Here is a 19,341-nt window from a genome sequence, read left to right as displayed (position 1 = left end):
CCCCTCTATTCCCATACTTCTGTGTCACTCTCACAGCCTTCCTCTTTTCTTCCAAACTCAACTCCACTTTAATAAACATCCAGAAACCTTCAAATAATGAAAATAATATTAAGAAGCTGTGAAATGGAGAAGGGCATGGCTGCATCCTTCCCCCAGTACACCCCCAAATCAGTCCCAACCGCAGCCATTTGATCTCACTGTGCTTCTTCCATTTAATTGACAAAAACTTTGCTATCAGCTTCATTATGAGTAAAGAGACTTGGCCTTTGGTTAATATATTCCTTGACAAAGCTCTCTTTGATACAGAGAACACATTTTCATTTGGAGTGGATGCCCTACACAGTATAGATATTTGTGTTTAACTAGTAATGTTGCATTCACAGATTTTTAAGGCTTGAAGGATCTGGCATTTTCAACTATTCTCCTCAACACATTTATTTCTGCCTGTAAAAGGTTATAGCACCTTTTAGGTCAGAGATTTTTTTAAATAGAAAACTAAACTAGCAATGAGCCATTTCCATTTTAATTTAAGTAACATTTCAACACAATTCTCCAAAATTATGCCAGCCTAGAAAAACAACCAGTATTAGCATAGAAACTTCTGGCCATTCTTTTGGCTAGCTTATGTCCATAGAGCCATGATGATTTACATCATCTGGATTTACATCAGCTGGACAACTATATTCAGGATAATAGCCTCTAGGAAAGGCAATGATGTATAAATATTTCTTTGGCTTTGCTATGCACACTGTGGATGGGATTAATTTCCCCACCTTTGGCAGCTTTATCATTAGTTTAAGCTAGCCTAGTCAAAACTGTTCTTTTGGGGTGTCTCTGAGATTAAGAGACCTCCAACTCAAACACCCTACCTTTAGATTTCTATCTTAGGATGGGCTGCATTGCCCTCTGGAAATGCCCATTTCCACCAATTGAGATGGTGAACTCAAAGTAGACATAGACCATTCAGAGAGGAAATGTGTTGTGGGATGGATCCTGCCCTTTCTGTTGGCCGCACATTGTGTTACAAGCCGATGATCTGAAAGCAAGGGATTTGTTTTCATCTTGCATGCAGAACCAATGCCAAACCATGCAAACTCATGAGTCTGAATGTAATCATCTCAATCAAATTGTGGGCTCAGAGAATTGCCTGATGCTGGACAACTCTGAGCTAATCTGCAGAGGATATGCACTCTTCTGCAAAGCACACGCTGTCAGAGAAAGGAGCTAGGCAGCAGGGACTTAGGCAGTGTTACAGTATAGGTCATACAAAGTATGATGGCCTTGAGCAAGAGCATGCAAGATGAGCTAATCTACTAGATTGTATTGATGCCTCCCCCACTTCTGCCTCAGACTTCTTGTGCTGCCCTGGATAAAGCATTCACTATGTTTTTTGGCTGCAAGACAGGGTTAATTCTTCTTCTTCCCAGTTGCTAGCTTGTCTCTTAGAAAGCCATAACTTGGAGGCACAGGCACATTCTTGTCATGCCTATTTACTTCCTACACTTAAGACCGAGGAGTGCCCTTGACAGGGCTTCAAGGTATACTGAAGTAAGAAAACCACAGACCTATGTTTGTCTGTAGTACAGCCTTGGGCAAATCCTACCCCTCTCATGCCTCAGGGCCAATTTATAAAATGAATCCTCTTCCCCAACAGAGAAGGTCAACTGCAGGGTCCAGCGAGGCTGCCTGAGCACTTGGTGATGAAACAAAGCACTAGATAAACAGTCCCTCTCACTGTTGCTCTGAAGAAAAGGACCTATTCAAATCACATACGTACTGCTGTGATATAGCAGAGAGACTTTTTGCAGTGTGTCGACCCCATTCTTTCCTTAATTTTTCTGGGAAATGTCTAAGTAATAAAGAACTCCAATGACTTCTCAGCAAAGTCATGTACCACAGCAAAAAAGGGTCCCTTGGAAACTCCATACTATATATGCTAACTTGGCACTATTTCATGATTTTGATACGAAGGCTGTGCACTCCCTCCATTCCTCTTCTCTTTGTCCTGTTCCCTTCCTCCTCTTCCAACACTGATACACTCTCTGGAAATGGTACACAGTCACACTGCAGGCCTGGGACCAAGGTATTAAGAATATCAAAGAGGCATTTTGAAGATTTTAAGTGATGTTTCTTTTTGGAACCATTATTAGGGTTTTAGGGCAGGACAGGCAGAGAAAAGCAAGGGTGGCTTTAGCTTTTTGCCTGCATGGAGGGTTCCTGCAGACCTTCCGCCACCCCATCCAAGCGAAGACAGCAGCTAAAGTTTCTGGTGCAGAACCAGGTTCCTGGTGCTGCAGGGCTTCAGGGCAGCTCCGAGACTGGCTTAACTGTGCTGGGGCCTTCCACACAGAGATTCACAACGGGAACTGCGTCAGCCCTGCTGACAGCTTTGCTTTGCGCAGCCCTCGGTTGCACTCCACAATTGCCTGTCACTCCCTAACGCACAGCACAACAGGAAGCTCAGCATCTACTTTGATATCAGCTACCTGCTTATCTGTGTCCTGGTCACATCCTGCTTAGTCAGTTGTAAAGGATGTGCATATATTTAAATGCAAACCACACCGCTCGGCTGTGAACCACAACTTTGTTCTTGTTGTTTTTCTTAATGGACAGTTTAAATAACTCAGTGTTCAAATAACTCAGTGTTTAAAGCACTTATTTTGATCTGGTTAAGACAATATAGTTGTGCACTAGGGATCAATATCACCCACAAATTTGAGGTTCAGTATCTCTATGACTTTAAGCATGAGAAGTTGCAGAGAAAACATGTTCTCTTTTGGGAGAGGCTCCTGTCAAATCTGTACTGGCGGCTGTCTGAGTCCAGAATCCTCTTTCTTGTACTGAATTGGGTGTACTTCTGATTTTCTGCTGCCTTCCTGAGCTCACTGACTCCAAGGACTAGACAAAATAGATCTGACTTAATCTGCTTCTGACTAAATGCCTGCCATTCAGAGGGACGCAGATGGGCACAGTTGGCCAACAGGAACCTTATGAAATTTAACAAGAACAGAAGCAAAGTCCTGCACCTGGGAAGGAATAATCCATTTCAGTAACAGAGGCTGGGGATGGATGGGCTGGGGAGCGGCTCTGCTGAAAGGGACATAGGGGAGTCCTGGTGGGAGGTGACCATGAGCCAGCAGCATGCCCTGGCAGCACAGAAAGTCAACAGCATCCTTGGTTGATGGAACAGAAACAGAGCCAGGAGACCCAGGTGATTTTTCCTCTTTACTCAGCACTTGTTAGATCATGTCTGAATACTAAATCCAGATTTGGGCTCCTCATTGCAAGTAAAACATTGATCAGCTGAAGGGAGTTCAGTGGAAGGCCAGCTAGATGGTAAGGGTCTGGAGCACTCATCCTGTAACAAGCTGGGCTTGTTCAGGCTAGAGAAGATACAGCTTCAGGCAGACCTAAAGCAGCCTCCCAGTACTTATGAGGAGATCATCAGCTAGATAGAGCACTCGTGCATGATGGGAGGACGAGAGGTAAATTGAAACAAGAGAGGTTCAGTGCAGATATAAGTAAAAACATCTGTACTCTGAGGATTGTCCAGCACTGGAACAGATTACCCAGAGTGTCCAGTCCTTGGAGGTTTTCAAGATTTGACTGGATCAAGCCCTGAGCAACCTGATCTCACCTCACACTTGGCCCTGCTTTGAGCAGGGGGTGGGACTGCAGACCTCCTGAGGGACCTTCCAACCTTGAGTATTCTATGAACCTATGAAAAGCAGAACAGTCTAGCAGAAAAGTGGAAAAGGTCAGGTAACACTGAGGCAGAATGAAAGAAAGCTGAAGAATGAAGATGTGTTGGCAGAAAACGGAACAGGAGATCTGGCTTCTGTTCTTGGGTCTGTTTACTGGAATAGAGGTTGACATCAAATATGCCACTTAACTCTTGGCTGTGCTTCTGATTCTAGTCTGCCACGACTACTTTGTGTGTAAAACTTCCAGGGCTAGATCTACATTTAACAAAAGTAAGTCTTGACCTTGGATGATTCCTTGAGATTTTAGATTCCTCTTAGTTTCCTTTAGATTTAGCAATGTGCAATTGAAAATAAGGATATAAAGAAATTATGCAAAGAGAGTAAATGCAGTAAGAAAATACAACAAAAATTATTTTAATACTTCTAACATCTCCCCAGTCAGTGACATAGAAAAAGAATTTTAAGAGCTGGGGACAAAAGGAAAAGAAATATTAAACCCAAAGTAGAAATCTCTAATTTTAGCAAGGTGAATTTAAAATCTTTGTTTACTACCCAAAATCTCTTGGGTAAACACAACATTCCATTGTCCCTTTGTTAGTACAAAAGGGATAATAAAGCCAAGAGACAACACTGGATTTAAGGATAATCAGATTAAGGCTGTATTCTCTGTTTTCTTTCTAATCTTTAGCTGCAAAGCCCAACGATGTTTGGAACAATGTCTTGTAAATTGTATCTAAACAAGACGAGCACCTGCTGGCCTGCGTGAAAGACTGAAGATATTGGACAAAGTTTAGTTGTGTTGGAAAAGCCTGTGCAAAGCTTCCAACTTACCAAAGATCTGATTTACAAGATCTTATTTTGGTTGTGGTACCCTCTTAAACCAAGAAGAAATGCACCCAACTGTAGGAGGTTCTTATGTAGCAGGGAATCTGGACCACCGATCTGGTGTTATGTGGGAGTCTGGGCAGATCTGATTGTATGTGTTAAAGATTAATTGATTAAGGTGTATTCTCTTTACGTAGCACTAACAGCAATTTGTTGTTTTAAAGAGATGGAGGCCAAAAACCTTCCTCCTAAACAGGAGAATTAAATGTCTCCTGTGGAAAAGAGGAGCAATTCAACCATAGTAATGATGGAGCTTATGAAATGAGGATTATAAACATGGGCGTGGGGGAGAAGTGGGTAAGTCAATCACACCGCCCATGTGACATTGCTCTCAGGAATTTGCAGTTGCGTCTCTGCCTGAAATGAGCACACTCTACGGGCTCTGACTGCATAAGGAACGTTTTAAAGGGGAAGAATAATTAAGCGATGACAGAGGCATCATCATTATTAGATAATCACAACCCAGGGGCATTAACAAACGTTGAGTGTCTCTAATCCCATGGGGTCTAATTATTCTGTGATAATAACCACACCTCCAAGTTTTAATTTATTCTTGTGGAGAATCTGGGGGGGGAGGTGGGGGAAAGGAGGGCATTTTAATATTTTTGCTGAAAGAAGATGCAGTTGGCCTTTCAAAAGAGCTCATCAGTATTCTAATCTAACTAGCATGTGTGATTGGCATTAAATTGTCTGCCCTTTACGATGATCTCCAGCCAATCGAGTATCCACCCTTGCACAAACTGGTGGTCCCCCAGTCAATAATATAGCACCTGCATGAACCGATTCTGTTTCTTGGGGCAATTTTTGGCAAGGGAGAGGTGGATTTTCCTAGTCTGGGGAGGTTAATTCTCTGTCAGCTCCTCTGACAAGCACATTACCATCTGGGGGGAGAGAGAAGTAAAAACTTGCTCATTTTCTGGTATCTTGGAAGTGCTGTCTGACATGTCAAAAAGGAAGATTCTAGTAAGTTTAAGTGCTCTGCCTGTGCTTGGATAGAATAAAATAAAAGTGACAGATGCACTCCAGGGAAAGAGCACCAGAAAAGCAAGAGAGCAAGGAAGAGTCAGGGGGAAACAAGAATGACAATATAGAAAGACATATACTAATATCACAGCCTTTCTCAAATAAGTCAGCGTCCCTCTACTTCTTCATTACTCACAGGTGAACGATTCCTATGAAAGATTGTCCATATCTTCACAGAGTACAGGAAAAGAGAAGCACCAGTGAGGAAAGGAGGAAGGGAGAGCCGCATACATTCAACATCTGGTCGCATCTATGTGTCTGTGTGCATGCATGGGCAAATGAGACTAAGCAAGGCAAAGGGGGACAGGGAGAGGAGAAGAGCTTTCCCCATGATGATCCTTTTGGCTGAAGCTGGCTTTCTGAAAACAGGTTTATATTTTACAAAGTACTTTGAGTACATTCACTTATTCAAGAAAAAAAAAAGAAAACAGGGAGGTGAACCAATTCATTCATATTCTTTGCATGTTCAGAAGCAGCCAAGGTCTTCTAGAATTGCAGACTAACTTGAGACTCATAAATCCATACTCTTCAGTAGTGTATGGGTCTTCGAAAGGTAAGGAAGCTCTGTGAGCTTGTGACAAGTGAAAATCAGGGTCACTTATCCTAATCACTTATGTAATTTATGTTAAAATCTAACTTGACATTTCCGACTGTCTTGAAATTACAGTGTCTACACTGAGGACCCTCCACAGGAGTGCAAAGAAGGAGGCGAAAACAGAGCATACGAAAGTACTACAGGTATGGCGTACAAACCTATCAGCTGGCAATTTTTGTAGTCTTCTAGTCCTACATTCTGTAAGTTTCCTCCAAACCTATTTATCCAACAGAAGATGTTTTAGGAAGCAAGGATTTATTGATTGGGCATACCTTTGTGAATCTAGGTTATTGTGTTTAAGGATACATTTTCCTGTGAGATTATGAAGATGGAGAGAGAGAGTAAAAAGCAAGTTAATATTCTGGGCTAATTCCATACTGATGCTTCTGCTTTGCTGAAGCGTATTGCTCAATGAAGTCCATCCACCCCTAGTGTAAACTGCAAGTCATACAACCTTTTTCAGCACTGTCCCTGCAATGTACCATGCATTCGTCCCAGCAGACCACAACAATAAATCACTTTTGGTTTTGGGTGGGATGTACTTTAAAGAGAGGCTGGGAAAGAGAATAATAGGGCATCAAGGACTGGCTTGGCATCATAGCTGCCCATTAGATATTTCCAACTGTAACTCAAACTGAAATAAAATCAAATTGAAACCCCACAATATGAAGAAAACAAAGAATAATTACTGAGCATTTATGACTCTGTTTTACTCAGTGGGGCCAAGGGCTGTGGCCTGTATTCACTGAAGCACCACTGAGTTCACATCAAAACCAGGGCATTAGCATTTCTACAGGGAACTTCCAGCTGTGCTCTCATGTTTATTACTGCTGTCTCACACTATTTGGAACCAGCTATTGTTCAGGGACTTGTGCCCCGATGCTATAATGACCTACATGTGGAGCCACTTCAGCATACAAACACTTCCAATTCACTTTCCAAAGAATTTCTGATCTAGAATCAATAAGGCCCTACTGGAGGCCAGGATCTCCTGCCTGGCGTACAGGTTCCTTCACATTACCTCCCATGTGCCTACAACATCTTTGACATACTTTCACCACTAAGTAATAACAAACAATAAGCAGTACCATCTCTCCATAAAAAAAGAGGGTCAGAGTCCAAGCCTATAGTTCAAGGTACGCAATGTTTTTGTTGCAAGAGTGCTAATCACATGTGTATATGGCAATTCAAATTCTACTACATGGGAGCGGATGGCCTGATTCATCTTCATTTTCACCTCTTTAAGGTATCTGTCTTAAGATTAGGTAAATAGCCCTCAAGAGGTGTTTGCCTTTCCATTGATGCAAGATGTGTGTGAAAGATTTGTTTACTTCAGGCACTTGGGGGTCCTGTCCATGGTATTTTAGAACAGAGGTGAGATAAACTATATATTGAAAATTTGAGTCTGTAGCTACAGGCGTTATGAGTCCAGAAAGTCCATGAATAATAATTTCCATGGAAGATGGGATTCTTAGTGGGGTGTGCAAGCACAACCTCATTGTAATAGCACACCACAAGATACAGTCATTCACCTCTATAAGCTGCAGAACTGGAGGATTATCTTGTCTCATGTAAAATTACTCAGCTACGTACTTTGCAGACCATTTGTAAAGTCATATGTAGTTCAATGTGGCACTGGTTCTTTTCATTCGTATTACACATTTTTGTTCCACCAACAGCAAATGCAGTCAAGGGTTTACTTTATTTGGTTATAAATTCATGCAGTTGTTGGAGATAGTTCTGTTTGTCCAACGCATAAAATAAATCAGCGGCCCCATATTCAAACTAGCTCTTTTCAGACAATGCTGGAACAATTACGTTAAAGACATTAATAAACTCTAATTCCCATTATGTTCCACAATTTATCCTGCCTTAGGAGAACAGATCATGAGTATCCATGGACACGTGCACAATTCAGTAGGGTTGAAGGAGCAGTGCTGGCAGTAGTAAACCTTAAATAGTTGAAAGTTCCGTCAACTGCATGAGTTTTGCTAAGATTTACATTATTTCCTGAATATTATGAACTCCAGCATTTTCTGGGTTTGGAGCTTCCTGTCAGATATATAGCACATAAGCTCACATATCTACCTGTATAGCCAAGCTGATAGTATCATGTTTCTTTAGTAGGAAACAACCCTGAATGAACTTGAAGTAGTACTTCCAACAGAAAGAAAAATAGCCTTTTTTACAAACTGGGATTCTTGTGGCTTGAAATAGAGATTAAGAGCGGGATAGAGAGACACTTAGAAAATATAATGTATTACAAAGCGTTATTTGTATACTGCAAGCAAAGTAAATCCTGAAATGTGCTAAGGCAATGGATTTCATACTTCAGGAAAATGATAATGTACTAATGTTTAAAAAACAAACATGTCTCCTGTTGAATTAGATCCTAATCCATGATTTAGTACTGTACACTGTTTCCTAAAAAACCCCCCGAAGATTTAAGTAGCACAATGCCTCACAGAAAAATATGTACGTTTCTGTCCTTCAGCATACAACTTCGGTATTTATGCAATTCTGAGGGAACAGTCACACGCTTTTCTGTGCCAAAAATTCATAAAATGGTAATGCTTATTCTAAAAAAGAGGCAAGAAGCGTTTGCAAAACATCTCTTTCTGCAGTTGTCAGGCAGCCTCACGCTCCTTCACTGGCCGGTTCTGCGCACCCTAAGCCCAGCCATTTAGCAACTGAACTTCCTTAAGATCCTGTAGGCTGAATTGATGCACCTGTTCAGAAACCAATTTGCTCGAAGAATATACAAAGACCTGTTACATTTTAAGGGACAAATCCGCAAACAGGTCATTCCGGTTAATTGCTGGCCTGTCTGCTGCCTTCGGCATCCTTCAGGTTATCACTGGCTCGTTTTTCCAAATGAGGAGACCAGGGAGAGACACCGCTCTTCCAGGGAGGCTCTGCGGGAATTCATCACCCGTCACCTCTCCTTTTACTGCACTGGGAATCTGGGACATTTTTAGCCATAATTCCTACTCTTTTCCTCCTTAGGCATTTAAGACATTTTGAAGCATTATTAAAAATACAAATATACGTCAAAAATGCATGCCCAGTTTCCTACTTTTGGCTCCGACATGTGTGTTTGGATGCCTGCTTAAGGGTGACTTAATTATCAGATGGGCTTAGCAGCAATGTATCTCTCCAAGAAGGAGCATAATCTCTGGGCACTAAGAGCAGTCCAAATCAATTCACTTATTTAGAAGTCTAACCACAGACTCAGAAGCTTAATGCTATGTGGGTAAGCCCAGCTGACACACAACGGTTCAGAAATACACTTCTCCCACCACAAATCTCCTTGAACCAGGCAGTTGTGGTGGGCATGCTAAGGCAGGATTTTCTTCCATGCCTTCCTTGCAAACACACACTTTTAAAAAAGTTGGTGCTGAAATCAGGGTTAAGGCACTGGACTGCTCTGTGCTCAGAGCACGAAGATAATGGTGCTAATATGACCAGATTTAAATATAAAATTGAAAATCATACACTTGGGTTGTTTAAGCATCCATCCGGCGTATGCGTACTGTATGTATATTGTATTTATAAACCTTTATTTAGGCTATGTGTTATATTTATCAACTGTATCTTTATCCTAAAAATAGTGAACATTTTACTAGGGAAGTTTTCTATGTACTGCAAAAGTAGTAAAGCTTATTTGAAATTATTTTTATAATAATGGGACCTTATTTGGTATGATCTTATAATGTTCTTATAATAATGGAACCTGCATCAGCTCCACGTGAAACGGTACAAAAATAACCAATTTGTACTACAGCATGAAGAGTGCCATTCTGCATTTTAAACCGATCTTTTCCAACATGAAACACCTACCTCAATTCATTCTTTAGCAAACTGTCAGACCTTCCTACACACCTACTGGTAGGGCTATTTTTGGATCATCCTGGAAGCAAATCACAGCTATCTCAGTGGGTGTACTGGCCTCTAACGAAATGTCACGGTGGCAGACTTGCACTGCTGATTGGAGAAAAACGTATTGTACTGAAGTGAACAAAAAGAGAATCTTCTAAGAATGATTATTTGAACATTCTTCACTGCTTCTCAGCTGAGGCATCTTGTATATTCTATAAAATCTCTAACATTTCAACAATTGTGTTCACAACATGAATACCTTCAACTAACAAAGACAATCTTCATGCTACATTAGGGGGTAGAGAAAATAATGAACCACAGACGCTAACTGGAAGATATAATTCTCTTTTTTTAGCAGGGGGAAAGGATGAATCAATTCTTACAGGACAGGCACTGTCCGGTAACGAGTTTTTTTTCTCTTTTTCAGTTTATTCTATACTTCACAGTCTTCCTTTCTGGGGGTTGTTATTCTTCAATGTCAGCATCTGCCTGAAAATGAGTATTTTTAGACTTTTGTGCTTAGGAGAGCTTTTTTTTCAACATAAGAGTTAATGGCTGAATTTTGATATAATATGGCAAAAGCTGGGCTGGATTTCAAGAGGTTGTTAAAGAAAAAAGTCTTAACTTTCTACTTTGACAGTATTTTTTTTCAGAAAGATTTCCTCCTAGGTTTACACAGATGAACCTGAAGAGCTTTTTTACTGAAGCATGAATAGCTGGTTCAGCTGTGTGAATAAATAATAGTTGAGAGAATCAAATAAACATGAAAATGTCATGGAAAATCAAGGCTTCTAAGTCTGAAACTGAATTAGCTTCTGGTTTAGCAATTCTATCCCCCCACAGCTCAGAAGCTTTATTGTGTACGTTTATGCAGATAAATTTGGATGTACAATTAGATGTTTCGTCTCTTCATTTGCACATAGAAGGGCTCTCCTACTGGCTACTGAAAAAACATGTATGCATGAATTTTAAGAAACAAAATTGAAACGAGATCACAGAAGCTGTGTAATCTCCATCCTTGGAGATATTCAAACCTTGACTGGACATGGCCTTTACCAACCTGCTCTGAGTGGTGCTGGTGTGAGCAGGAGACTGAAGTAGAGACCTTGGGAAGTGTCTACCAACCTATGTGATTCTGGGAATTTAATGTTATGGCATTAAACAATAAAAATCCGTGTGGTGATGGAGAAGGGCAAGATGACTAAATAAGCTGCCGTGTGAAGCCCAACTTCTGTATTCTTCCTGTGAGTACAAAACATTTTTCTGCTGTTGCTTAACATCAGCTTGCACAAAGATCAGGAGCTGCATGGCTCCTGATATCAGAAAGTTTTTTCCAGTGCTGTATCAACCTTGTACCACCCAGGACAGTCAGAATAAACATTATCATCCTTGGGAAAATTAGGGTAGCGGCTCAACTGAGGCAAATTAAACGTCAGAGGGTGTTAGAGGCAGATACTCTGTTCATGGGCTTGTATGTGTCTCCTTCACATCTACCTCCAAACCTTCCCACCACCCACTGAATTAACCATAAATCTCTGCAGGCTCTGGAATAGCAGCCTCCCTGCGAGCTCTTTGCTAGTCAACCCATTTGCAGGGTGTGTCAAGGACAGTCTCTGGAGCAGAGGACAAGGTTCCTGACACTTAGCTGAGATTCATCCTGCTTAAATGGAGAAATCTACAGTGTCGATACCTGCACGTGAGGCAGTGCCTCCAACACCCATTCCCAGCTAATGGGAAATGCAAGCTTCCAGGGCCCAGCCAAAAGGGAGTTGAGACAAACTGGTTCAGACAACCTGGAGTGAGGTAAAAGCTACCCCAGCCCAAATCCTTACGTTATGAAATACTACAGGTACCTGCATCTAAAACAGGAAAGTATTCTAAGTAAGAAAAGAAAGTGAAGAATTAATTAACTAAATAGAGGTGATTAGGGTAAATAAAGGAAACAATTATCATATCAAAATAAAAGACAAGAAAGATGATTAAGTGAGTCTTCAAAAGACCCATGAGAAACTCATGAAAGACATAATATGCATTTACCTGGTTTTTATTCTTTCATGATTTCATTTTCATTTTTATTCACTACCATCTGATAATTGCAAGAAACAGTTACTTTAACCATGAGCAATTTAAACCATTTTAATTTTTTTTTCCAGGGCCAAGAGACAAAAGAACCTATTTATTGCCTGAGGGGATTTTTACTAAAATGAAAGCTTAATCTTTCATGTTTTTTTAAGCAAAGGCTTTTAAAAAATCATTTCTAACAATGCTGTAGGGAGAGACTTCCATGGGTATGCAAAATTGAAATTATAAATTTACAATTATAAAAAAATTAATAGTTTGGGGGATTGCATTGTCTCTGTTCTTTCTGAATGAATACTGTTTCAAGCTTAAGAGAAAGTATTTAGCACATGGAGGAGAATGAGCGTCCTTAGACTCTTCTGCGGTCAAAGCTGTTTAGTAAGAATGTATGAGAGAAAGATCATTGGAGTTTAATTTGTTTGGAAATATGTGACCGTATGAACCTTGAAGAAGGACTTTCATACAGATTGAACAGTCACTATTAGATGCTGAATAATTTCCCTTCTTTTTGAATATAATGCAATTAGAAGCCGGCAGAAAATTCGACATCCTCAAATATCATATGCCCTGTTGGTTCCTCACTTCCTGGCCTGTTCGTCTGCGTTGCCAATGCATCAGAGTCAGCCTGACCACCATCCATCCATAACAGTTTGATGCACTGAAGGTTGCTAAATCTTATCTATGTAAAATTAAGCTGCAAGATGAATTTTAACTGAGGTAACCACCTTTTGGGACTCTTATGACACATGTCTACAAAGGACAGAACAAGAGCTCTTGGTCAAAGATTGATTCAGAAGAGATCTTCAGGAGAGATACCGTTATCTATGGGTAGAAACACAGATATGATTTATGTGGCTGCCATGGCTTAAGGCATGTTAGAAATACATGCTCGTGTCCATCCCTATTCCGTGCAGTATTTTGGCTTTAACAACATCAAGAAAAGGATTAAATTTAAACATGTACCTTTGCACTCTCCTAAATTTGGGCAGTTTTCTGAACTGAGAAATATTAATTTAATGCATTACCTGGAAAGACACAAACATTTCTTCCTGGGCTTAGTGCAGGCTTTGACATCAGACAAAATAATTTACACTTATGAAACACAACAAACTAAAATGTTGTATTAAAAGAAAACTAGACCAAAAAACATACCCTCAAGGCCTCCAAATATCCACACACTGAAAGGCAGATTTAAATGTTTTCTGCCAACATATTTGAAGTTTTAATGAAAATACTTTGAGCTACTATGAAAAGCTTTATCAAACTAAATTCATTTTCCATAGAGCAGAGAAGAATCATTGAAGATATTATTCAGGTTTACAAAATATTTAATAGGGTGGAGAATGTGGAACCAGATAAGGAAGGTTAAACTGAAGGACATTTTAACAAGGCTTCATTTTAGGTTGCGTATACAACATAAATAGGTCAGTGGATCTATTAGATATAGACTTTCTCTTTGACACACGAAGCCGTCTAATATTAGAAACACTTGTGTACAGCTACTATACGTAAGACTTTCAAAAGCAGTTGTCATTCTGAATACACTATTTCAAAGGCTAAATGTCCAGAATTTACTGAAAATAACACATCTTCAATGCGATAGCCAAAATCATTAATCTCTTTGGAAATACCTTGGCATCTGCTTTACAATACCACCCCGAGCAATACTAAGCTCTAGCTATCCCCAGAAAGTATCTGCCCAGCTCAGCTGAAGCACCTTCCTAACCACGTGCCTCTGCGGACTTGGGCATCAGATGAAGCCACCTTCCAGGTACTGAAGGAGCCTCGAGAGCAGGTTAAAAGAGGAAACAGCAAGTCAGCCAGGCTGGATAAGAAGACTGTGTGTGTTGAGTTGCCCTGAGAAGGCTTGTCAGGATGGCTCAAGAAATGCTGAGCATGCATTGGGAAGACAGGCCACTCAGACATTTAACAGCTAAACTGCAGAGATATCACAGAGCATGCATGAAATGCAACACTTCCACCTCTATAAATGGGTGACATTTAGACAGGAGTAGTGCAGAAGCACTGACACTGAGACTAGCCTTTTGTAAAATGTTAAGCCCCGGCTCCAGGACCGAGAGAATAGATTGCTCAGGTTTTTAAAAAAATCTATATCAGCAAACCAAAATTATTTTCACCCAATTGGCTTCTCAGAGATGTTGCAAATAAATATTATTTTTAGGTCGAGATGAAGCTTAGACCAGAAACAGGAAAATGCTGCACAAACTTAATATTAGCCAAGCTGCATTCCATTTAACCTTTCCCCCAAACAAACAATAAAACTGTAATATAATGGGAAGCATTGGCCAGCTTTAACACCCAGCACCACACTCAGTCCCAGTTCTATTGTGCAGTGAAGACTGTTTTCCTTACTGATGAGCTCAAACCGTCTGCCATGAATTACTTTTTCATGGGGAATAAATACACACTTAAACAAGATTAAACACAAATGTTCTTTAGTGGTGTCTAAAATAATATGAATGTTTTTAGAACAGCAATAAACACACTTCATGATGCAAATAATTACACCCTGCAGCCTTTATGTAAAGATAAGCGGCTGGATTCTTGACTCAGCTACATCACTGTAAATCCAGAGTAACTACGTTGAATCAACATCTCTCTCTGTGGATTCTGGAAATGCTGAAGTGTTACTGAACTCTGGATTTGCCCTGATTTCTCTCTATGGTTTTGCAGACATGGGACATGCATGGCTGAAAGTCTACATGGTGGTTATGGAGGCACCACCACCTCTTATCCTGTCCCTTATTCCCCCATATATCTGTTTTCTGCTTGGTGGAATGAAGTCAGAATCTGGCTGGGTATTCCTTGTGCATCTGATATCACTTCGGTAACTGTTCTCTCGGTTAGGACCAGAAGAAAGCTCAACTGAGGCTATAGTAAAGGGAAAAATAAGGAAAAACAGAGAGAAGGACTTCACAAAAATTCATGATGGGTGAAGGCAATATGTGCATGATGTGCTGGGAATCAAAGATCTGGGATTAAAAAGAATCACCTCAGTTGGTCTTTCTGTAGGACAGGAAGGATTGGCTCCTGTTCTGAATTCTTTCTGAAAAGTGTAATTTAGCTTAAGTTTCTCATGCAATTGTAATTTTCATGTAGAGTTTTGTAAGATGGGTCCATTAGGCTTTAATGGCACCTGAGATGAGCCTGGAGAGGTGAACATGCCCACATTGGACCGCTTGAAAAATTAGTTATTCGCTCAAAAATAACAGCAACAAAAATGCATCCAGCTATTAACAGGGTCTCTAGAAATTATATGAGCACAGAACTCAGACACAACATGGAATTACTGATTTAACTATCGTGTTCCCTTTTATGCTTATTTTTGTATTTTGAAGGCAAGCACTCTGCTCTTACCGGGACTTGTGAGGGCTCCCAGAGCACCAGTTGTTGTGGAGAGAGGATTTGCATTGGTGGTGGTAGCTGAGGTTTGGGCGGCGGCTGCTGCGGCTGCTAAAGTTGCCAAATTCTGTAATTGTAAAGCGTTCATGCCTGCGAGGAGAAGCAATAGGGTTAATTAAAACATGTAATTAAAAAAAAAAAAAATCAGCTATTTTCCATGGACATGGAACTTTGGATGCTCCTTGCCAAGAGAGTCAATTCTTCTTTTCATTCCCAAGACGTCTATAATCTGGGAACCACCTCTTACAGTTCCCGAATAGCATCTCTCACCTCTGTGCCTTGGAGTTGAGAGAATACAGCAAAGGCACCAGCTTATAGTTCAGGAAAATTACACCTGGCTTGTGCCTCTTCTATAACGGAAGTGTAGAATTAAAAGTCATTTAAACTCTGTGTGAAGCCCAGGCGCAATGCTGTTTCCTGACACAACAGGAGGCGTAAAGAAGATAACTAACGTTTAAAACACATTCAGGACAGGGTCATATAATTGGGATGAATACGGTTTGTTTTCCATGTCTCCTCTGAATGTATCTACTAAGGCTACACTGTGCAGGAGCCAATAATTGGGCTGATATTCCTTTTGATGGTTCATTTCTAAAAACACATATGAACTAATAACATCAAATTAGTATCCGTCTGATCACAGAGCCATCACTGAGGTACGGGCTTTCAGGCCATATGCTCTGGACTGTGATATCAAGGCTACTCAGTCACCTATCATTTCATTGTTTTAGAAGATGTGGGGGAGATATACCTGCATTTCAATGAGAACCTTCAAGAAATGCATACATTTAAATAGCAAAGGATTTAATTTAGAATGCAGATAAAAAAGGACAAGCAATAGACAGAATCTATGTGAAATGGAAAAAAAAAAGATGATTAAGAAACAGCAAATGGCATTGATTTGACTTAAGCCAGAGGGACAGGAGTCTGCTTCTCCAGAGGCCTTCAAAAGTCCCTACCTTTTACCTTGAACTACACAAAATACACAGGCACTTACTCCAGGGTGAACTGCTTCAGTAAGAGCCTAAAATGCAGATAGAACTTAGGTGCTGGCATTAACCAGACTGGATCCTTCTCAGGATCCTCTGAATAAGACACAACTGTCCACAGGGGTGATGATCAGGCTGGGTGTCCATGTACAAACGTGATAGAGGTCGTTTGGATGGCTGTGAGAGTTCATCCTTTTTGGTTTGGACACACGAAGGAGATCTGTGCATGCTGCTTGAGCCCTCAACAGAATTGACAAAGTGCACAAAACCCCCACAAAATACTAAAACAGTTTCATAATGTTCTTGTAGTCCTGATAATATAAACACACACAAACTGTTAGGTGGGGAGAGCAATACCTTTTTTAGACCAAGTGATAGAGCTGGGAAGACTGTATGAGTTTTGGGAAATACCCAAAGAAGAGCTTGAGTGCCTGGAAACTTGTCCAATCTTTTCTGACCGTTAGTTTGCCTAACAAGAGTTATTACTTCTCTCTGCACACTTTGTTTCTCAAACCAGGGGAACTTAATAACAACTTGGAGAAGATGAAAAAAAGAGGTTAAATGTAATACTTTGTAAGTATGTTTGAGAAGAAAAAAAAAAATGCAATGAAGGAGGGGTGCTTTGTAGGAATTGAGAACTCCGGCAATAATGGAGCATGCATATGTTGGTACAACCAATGAGCCCCATAAAGAAGTATTCGCACTGTCCCAGCCTTAGGAACTCTGAGGTGAACCTTCATAAAAGCATCTGTTTGTGAATAATTCCCCAAATCTAAATACAGCATGTTCCAACAGGCAGGTCAGATCGCAGGTGAGCACCATAGCTCGGTTGGTGCTTTTGACAATGTGACACAATGACTGTGTTAGGAGTCAGGTTTTAGTTGATCCAAGATCCACGACTTTGCAGTCTGGAGTCTGCACAACACATTTGGAGGAATTACGTGACCAAAAAAGCTCTTTCAGGTTTCTTTTGAAGGATAATGACCATCTTAAAAAATAAGGCTTTTTCTCAAACCCTATCAACCCAAACTATTTTGCAAGGCACAATAAAGCTACCCTAGTTGGAAGTCATTATTAGCCCAGACAATTAGGTGGAACTACTAAATAAAGCAATCACAGGTCATTGTTGCAATTAGGTCAGTCTCCTACACCAGGTCTCACAAAGTTTAAGTTTAGAATACAAAGATAACTCTGAAATGGCAAAACTGTACCTTAATTACATGGACATTTTAGAAATACTAAAGAATTAGATACTCGAAACACAAATGAATAGAATAAAACTGCTTAAAACATCTAAAATCTTCAACAAAATCACCTAAATATTGACTGAATATTTTAAAAAGCTTTTATTTTCACTATCAGTCTAGACTAAGTTTTGGAAGCAGCTTCATATTAACAAATACATTTGTGAAACCAGAGGTGATGAGGAAATTCGTAACAGTTTTCAAATCTTATCTCTGGTTTAACTTGAGAACTTTTCAGTCAAAAAGTATAATTCAGTCAGAAATTCAGATAAGACATTTTGCTAGCATGATACGGAACCCATTTTCATCCTGGATTGATATTTGATCCTCAAATATAATTTACCTTCCTCTTCCATAAGAATTATTAATAATTCAGCAAAGAAAGTTCAGCAAACATTGCTGGTCTTCACTGAGGCCACATTTCATGGCATTCTGTAATGGAGATTTGGCAAAGCATGGGGTGCTCTCCACCATGGCCGCCCAGTTTTCTATCACCCACTGGTTAGTTATTAATCAGAAGGATCAGTCATAATCAGCTTGTATTTCTTCTGTGGGGAGGTTTCCCCTTTGGACTTTTAGACAGCACACATGGCAGGATTAAATAATATCAAACCAATATGGAACAGTAGTAGAGGAGAGACTGCAAAATAGCTCCACCTAGATGAAACCCCACGTGCTTCTAGAAAATGCACGGACTTTTCTCCAAACCACAGTTTAGAAGCAAATGGATTTTGAAGCAATTTTATACTGCTTTTTCTACTGCGTTTTATATGTGTGGCTTTGTCCATGCATGCAAGGCTGCATGAAGGCTTTGAGCACAGAGGGCTGTGAAGCCGGAAGGCAGCATACGCGCACCGTACAGCACTCAAGAAGAAGTACAGCAGGCAAGACAAGGTCAACGGGCAGCAGAACAAACTGCTCTTCTCTGGGCTCTGTCATGCCTGTGTGGATGCAAAATAAACACCAGCATTGCCTCATCCCACAAAAACATTTTTTTTTAATAGTGGGACATTTCCTGTGGAAGCACAAGAGGAACGCATCAACTTGACGAAAGAGTTTCAATGCCAAAAAAAGATTAAGAAACAAGAGCTAGGCAGTGACGAAGTTGTCTCCCCACCCAGCCTGTTTTACTGTAGAGGTGACTAAAAGACACTGGCCACAAACCAGCTCTGCAGATGTTACAGGGTGTCAGCTTTGGTGCCTTCAGGAAAAAAGGCCGCTTGCTGTTGTCTCACATGCATAAAAGAAGGAGAGCAAAGAGCCCCGCTGAACTGAGCACCCGACTGTGACTGTCAGCAAGGACTCATGGCACACACCGTCATCCAGCATGCTCTGGAGCCGATTGTGTCAACAGGTTTATCGCTTAATGTGCATCCACTTTAGGATCCTCTGTCTGCTCCAACATATAAAAAATAAGTCCTGTCATCACTGTTTCACGTTCCCCAGGCATTTTACCATCTCTGCTCCTTCTTTATTGGTTTCTCCCGTCAACTTGTCAAGTGCGTCAACATCCCACTTGC

The 19,341-nt window shown here is 40.5% G+C and overlaps 1 protein-coding gene across 7 annotated transcripts in view; it reads right to left on the bottom strand.

Annotated features, from left to right (window-relative positions):
• The window catches only part of CELF2 (CUGBP Elav-like family member 2), a 373,584-nt gene that overhangs the window by 24,306 nt on the left and 329,937 nt on the right, over positions 1-19,341 (bottom strand). For all 7 annotated transcript variants that reach the window (XM_064442812.1, XM_064442795.1, XM_064442849.1 and 4 more), the window contains one exon: positions 15,544-15,678. In XM_064442812.1, coding sequence (XP_064298882.1) covers positions 15,544-15,678 — 135 coding nt within the window. The remainder of the gene's footprint in view (positions 1-15,543; positions 15,679-19,341) is intronic.

The sequence above is a fragment of the Phalacrocorax carbo genome, chromosome 1 (assembly GCF_963921805.1).
Source record: "Phalacrocorax carbo chromosome 1, bPhaCar2.1, whole genome shotgun sequence".
In the NCBI taxonomy this organism is placed as follows: Eukaryota; Metazoa; Chordata; class Aves; order Suliformes; family Phalacrocoracidae; genus Phalacrocorax; species Phalacrocorax carbo.
This window is presented reverse-complemented; position numbering and strand designations above follow the sequence as displayed.